Below are 6,459 nucleotides of genomic sequence, written 5' to 3'. Positions count from 1 at the left end.
TTTTGTTTCAAATTTTTCATTTGTATGTATTATATATTTCTTTTTTGTTTACTTTTGATTAATTTAATTTTTTTCCCCTCTTTTATGTCAACTGAATTTATAAAAAGATTACCTGCGCGAAGCGCGGTTAATTTAACTAGTTGGCTAAAAAATGGGATAATAATATGGAACAATGGCTAATCATTATCCATCCAAACACTGAATAATTATTCATAAAATATTTTTCCCAACGAAGAAGTACTTTCACATACAATATTTGTTATGGAAAATATTTTCAATTGCATTTTGAAAGCCAAAAAGAAACAGTTTAAAGTTAGAATAAATCACTGGACTGAAACCCCACCCCAACCCCAACCCGACCCGATAAATATAAAACCCAAACCGAACAAGATTAGAAGTTAACGGCTCTCTCTTTGCTTCCATGGCAGCAATGAGCGCAGTGGCAATGGCTTCACCCTCCCCCCACCTACTTATCCACTCTCCAGTAAGGGCAACCAAAATACTCTTAGCTTTTATTGTTTTTCTTCATCTTCTTCTTCAAATGCATCAATTCTCTTAAAAAATTTCAATACTTGTAATGTTACTATTTAGTTTATTTTCAACATTGTATTTGTTCTTTAAGATTCCAAATGCGTTTCAACATATTAGTATTTTTTGTTTACTGCTTACATTTTGGTCTGAATCTGCAACCGACTAGTTCATTGAGTTCTTTTCCGATTTTTTTTTATCACTTTAGCCTTTTTCAGATAATTTAAAGCTCTTTATGTTTTTTTTTAAAAAACAATGGCCTTCTTGTATATAGAAAGCCCACTCAACTAAGGGGTGTTGTTTAGCAGCAAATAGATGGACGGGACGGGGTAAATAGTAGGTTTTGTAACAAACAAACAACTAGGCTGAATTGCTTGTGTGTTTTTCTATTTGAATTATTACAAGTGTGTGTTTTCTTCGAAGAAAATATTATGACTTATCATTTGTTGGCCATCATACAGTATTCCCTTTTGAGCTGATTACTAGTGCATTATTGGTCTCTTTGTGCTTTATTTTCACAGCACACTGGTGTCAGGGTTATCTCCAAGAATGTCTTGTCCAGCTATGCTGCAATTTATCCGGCAACAGCAGTTACATATCAGGGGTAAACAACTTCTCTACCACCTTTGATTAAGTGGCTTTTCCTTTGAAGTCTTGTCTACCACATGCTTCACTCTCCGCTTATAATTTCCAGGTTTCCTTCTTTCGTAATGTTTATCTATCATCGTCTAGCCCAGATAATGGAAAACCGCTCTCTTTAACCGCTCTTCCTATAATGGCATGACTAAGCAATTCCTGTAATTTTATTAGTAAATCATATAAAACTTCATAAGGATTTCAGCTTTATGGTGCAGGATATTGGTTTTCATATCTTTATAGACATTTATTTTTAAAGTTTTCAACTGCATCATGTACTCAAGTAAAATTGCTGTAGAAATGCAATAACACGATAATACACATGCGATGACAACTGGAATTCATTATTACGCCTGAACTCTAACATTCCGCATGCTTGGTGACAAACATATGAATCTTAATATGTGCTAATCATGATAATTTAGTTCATTAGTTTAGCGAGAAAATTTTTGTGGAATTCTACTCGACAAACTATAAGATTGATAATTGGAAAGGTTAAGGTTTTAAGATACAAACATAGTGTTAGAGAGTGGCTAAAATGTCTAATCGTAGTGTTGCTGTAAGAAATAGATGTGCTAGAAGGAAATCAGACAGAAGAATAACAGAGAAAATGTGGCAAGGTAATAAGTTATAGAAAGAATTAGCCAAGAACTGTCACTTCTTATCTTATCAACAACCATTATCTTGAACTCTAAGTTTTGCGGATTCTTTTTATCTATTTATCATAATTTTCCGATCAGCTTGTTCAGAAAGTTATCTCACCAAATAAATCAGTCAATACCTAAACTAGTTGAGGTAGGGTATATGAATCCTTTGTTTACCGAAATATACGCAAGAAATTTGACCAGCTCTGCTCCCTATCACAAAATGAACCTCTGACTTTTTAGTTGTCATCCGATTTGCTTTGGTACAACTTGGACAAATTGTGCAGCTTATAAACTCATTCTGTTTTAATTTTTCATACGTCATGCTACTGCAGAGGGGTTATGTAACAGGGAACTGATATTCAACTAAAAAGGGAGAAATTACAGAACTGTAATTTTCAACTTAGGTAATATAAAGCAAAACAAAGCAAAAAACAAAAAAGGGAGGTTCCAGATTGCTAAACTTAGCTAAGAAAATTAAAAAGCAACTTCTTCCATGCCTTCTACTAGGTGGGTCCTCTGCTATATATGCTTCTCGGTACTAGGAATATCCTTATCCCTTCTCTAACGGTTTTGGCAGAGGCAATGTTCCTTTTGAATTGGGGACCACATATTGGTCCAGGTGTTTTGTCAATTGACTCTCTCTTGGACTACGCTTGGGTATAGCTGAAGTGTCCTGCTGATCTGTTACAGGTTATGATGTAGTATTTGTGAGGTGTAGTATTTCTGAGACTGTTCAAGGAAATTGACGAGACTAAAAAGTGACTCTGTGATGGATAATGCATTAAAATAGTGTGTTTATCTGAAAGTGGGAGAAAAGAAACTCGAGGATTCTCTTTTAGAAGTTGCAAGGGACGTTCCTACAATTTGTTAAATTAGGAACCTTGCTAACAAAGAAAGACACGATATCCGAACTTGTCTTATTTTCCTCCACAATAGAATTTTGATAGCTCGTATACTGAAAAGACAACACGATGAAGACTTGGAATTCTTGATGGATAAAGAACATTAGAGATTAACACTTGGCCTGCTAACTGCTGTATTTCTTAAGAACCTTAGGCCTGTAGAACTTTTTAATCTCACATAAGAACTTCAGGTATCCATTCTTATTCTGGTACAGCTATGGTAATTTATCTATCTTATTTCAGTAGGGTTTCTCATCTCAATGACTGCATTTAGAGAGTTATCACTTAATGCAAGATGGTGGTTCCAGGTTATTGAATCACTGTATCTTCTCACGAGGATACCTAAGATCTTTGGTCAAGCCAGTATTTGCTGCTGGTTCAGGTGATTATAGTCAAGCCTCGGTTCTTTTTGTTTATGGAAAAATTGGTCTTTTCTGCGGTTGTGTCTGCAACTAGTCTATTAGAGTCATGGTCTTCTCTGTTATGACAGGGCTAGAGGCATCTGTTGCTGATGATGAGGCTTTGATAAGCGTTAAAAATGCCAAGATAGCCGTGGAATCCCAAGATGCTGAAAAGATACATGTATTCTCGCAAAACTGCTTTCTTTTCATCAACTTTAGTTCATCTAAATTTATTATATCATTTTGAAGCACCCTTTGTTTATTCTTGAGAGTATATTTGAGGTGTACAGCTCATGTACTTGTTCATACGATGGAATTGGGAACACGTTTACCTGCCTTTGATTAGCTTATAATTGGCCATTGTATAAAATATATCAAAGATGAGGAAAATGTCAAAAAAGAAAAGGACACTTTATGGTATTGACACAAACAATACCTCCATTTTTTATAGTGGTCTACTTTTTCCTCAGGCCATCTCCTAAAAAAAGGAAAAGATTTTTGCCTTACACATTAGTAACGAAAGCTACATACAACCTACTTTTACTCTTCTTGCCATTTTCTATTACTACTAATCTATATTATTATAAAAGCATGAATATAATGCCGGTTTACAAAAATAACCTTATGATATTAAGCATAATAACTCATAATAAAAGGACATAATCGGATTCTAGATATTAGCCTTATAATCCTATTAGTTTTAGGACATAATACTACACGTTAGGAATCCTACATTACCTTTAGGAATCCTATTAGTATAATTACTTTCGGGATGTCTAATTCATATAAAATTAAACAAGTAAATATCTTTAGTCATGTAATTCTATTACTTTTAGGATATACTTCTTAAAAATTCCTATTACTAATTTAATTTAAAAATGTATTATAATGTCCTATTACTAATTTAATTTGAGAATGCATTATATCGTCCAAATTCATTTAGAAAAAGGAGAGACTATATTATTATAAAAGCATAAATACAATATTAATATACCAAAATAGCCCTAAAATATTAAGCGAAAAAACTCATAGGAAAAGAACATAACTTTAATAACCTATTTTTTGGACTACAATATCTTCTATGCTAATTTTTAATTTTTAAAATTAATAAAATTTTGTCTATTAAATTATTATTATTAAAAATATGTAGGAAAGTTTAATAAAGTTAATTTCATAAGAATCCTCTGTATTGGCAGTACATTACCACTTTATAATGTCCAATACCAATAAAAAATAAAAGTAATATTAAATGGACTGTATAAAGAGTTGAAACTGAGAAAAAGATACCCCCACGTTAATATATTTTTATTTTATATTTAAACTATTTTCCTACTCAAATAATATTTTTTTTATCAATTTTTCGTGTAATATTTAAAAATACCCAATTATTAAACAACAACTAAAAAATATTTAAGAATATAAATGTGTGATAAAGAGAAAAAAAATGGTTGGTAAGAGTCAATACCAGTAATGATTCTACAAACATAACGATCTAAAAGTGAAATGTTATATCAATCTTTTATTCTTTGAAAATAAAATTTATGGTGGATAAAATTATAATTAAGATTAAATATTCAAAACAAAAGATGAACTAATATTAAGATCTGAATCAACATAAAATAAATTATTTTTATGTTAAAACTAAATAATTAAAATTTTAAATTAATTATTTAGCAAGAGAGCCCAATTCAATTATTTTTTAAATTCATCATATGAGTAAAATTCTTATTCAAGTTAAAAAAAATCTTAGGGTACATAAATTTATTTCATAAAAAGAGCGTTAGAACACAAAGTAAAAAGGATAGTATATTATTAAGAATTAAAATGCTACACAAGTGTTTGAGGAAGCACAACAACAAGAACAACAACAACATACCAGTATAATCCCACAAGTGGGGTTTGGGGATGGTAATGTGTACGCAGACCTTACCCCTACCTGGCGAGGGAGATAAGTTGTTTCCAATAGACCCTCGGCTCAAGAAAATGTGAAAAGAGAAAAGAAGAAACGAAGAAAGAGGAAAAAGAAAGAAAGAATAGGGGGACAAAGGACGATAAGGAAAAAGGGAGAAAGACAACTATAGTAACAACAATAACAATAACAACAACAACAACAACAACGAAACCAATAACAGAAAATAACATCAAACAGTAACAAACTGGAACATACGATACACATAGCGAATGAAAAAAAGGGAGCTACTAATACTACTAAAAAAGAACGGGAAACTCTCGACTACCTACTAGCCAACTACCCTAATCTTCGACCTCAACACCCTTCTATCCTGGATCATGTCCTCAGTGAGCTGAAGTAGCGCCATATCCTGCCTAATCACCTCTCCCCAATACTTCTTCGGCCTTACTCTACCCCTTCTCAGTCCCGCCACGGCCATCCTCTCACACCTCTTAACAGGCGCATCCGTACTCCTCCTCTGCACGTGCCCGAACCATCTCAGCCTCAACTCCCGCATCTTGTCCTCCACGGGGGCCACTCCCACTTTGTCCCGAATAATTTCGTTCCTAATCTTATCTCTCCTGGTATGCCCACACATCCATCTCAGCATCATCATTTCTGCTACCTTCATCCTCTGAACATGGGAGTTCTTGACTGGCCAACACTTACCCCATACAACATAGTAGGTCTAACCACCACTCTGTAGAACTTACCCTTAAGTTTTGGTGGCACCTTCTTATCACACAAAACACCGGATGCGAGCCTCCATTTCATCCACCCCGCACCGATACGGTGGGAGACCTCATCATCAATCTCCCCGTTACCTTGGATTATAGACCCGAGATACTTGAAACTACCCCTCCTCGGGATGACTTGGGTATCAAGCTTCACCTCCACGTCCGCTTCACGAGTCCCGTCACTGAACTTACACTCCAAGTATTCCGTTTTGGTCCTGCTCAACTTGAAACCTTTAGACTCTATGGTCTGCCTCCAGACCTCCATCCTCGCATTGACCTCGCTCCTTGTCTCGTCAATCAGCACTATGTCATCGGCAAATAACATGCATCATGGCACCTCCCCTTGAATGTGCCGCGTCAGCACATCCATCGCCAGAGCAAATAAGAATGGGCTAAGAGCCGATCCCTGGCGCAACCCCATCACTACTGGAAAGTGATCTGAGTCACCTCCCATTGTCCTCACCCGAGTCTTAGCACTATTATACATGTCCTTGATTACCCTAGTGTAAGCTACCGGAACGCCGCTAACCTCCAAACATCTCCACAGAACCTCCCTCAGAACTTTATCGTACACCTTTTCTAGGTCTATAAACACCTAACCTCCAAACATTTCCACAGAACCTCCCTCGGAACTTTATCGTACGCCTTCCTAAGGTC

The 6,459-nt window shown here is 35.1% G+C and overlaps 1 protein-coding gene across 3 annotated transcripts in view; it reads left to right on the top strand.

Moving 5' to 3' along the window:
* The first annotated feature begins 344 nt into the window (after positions 1 to 344).
* Positions 345 to 6,459, top strand: part of LOC107760716 (uncharacterized) — a 30,772-nt gene continuing 24,657 nt past the window's right edge. Inside the window, exons 1-4 of one of the 3 annotated variants that reach the window (XM_075228372.1) lie at positions 345 to 484; positions 1,050 to 1,132; positions 3,022 to 3,095; positions 3,204 to 3,295. In XM_075228372.1, coding sequence (XP_075084473.1) covers positions 422 to 484; positions 1,050 to 1,132; positions 3,022 to 3,095; positions 3,204 to 3,295 — 312 coding nt within the window. In that variant the 5' untranslated portion in view covers positions 345 to 421. Of the gene's footprint in view, positions 485 to 1,049; positions 1,133 to 2,956; positions 3,096 to 3,203; positions 3,296 to 6,459 lie in introns of those variants that run through there. The other 2 variants (XM_075228373.1, XM_075228374.1) reach the window with 2 other exon arrangements.

Source organism: Nicotiana tabacum, chromosome 13, assembly GCF_000715075.1.
Source record: "Nicotiana tabacum cultivar K326 chromosome 13, ASM71507v2, whole genome shotgun sequence".
NCBI lineage: Eukaryota > Viridiplantae > Streptophyta > Magnoliopsida > Solanales > Solanaceae > Nicotiana > Nicotiana tabacum.
The sequence above is the reverse complement of the archived record's forward strand: the minus strand, read 5'-3'. Positions and strand labels throughout refer to the sequence as shown.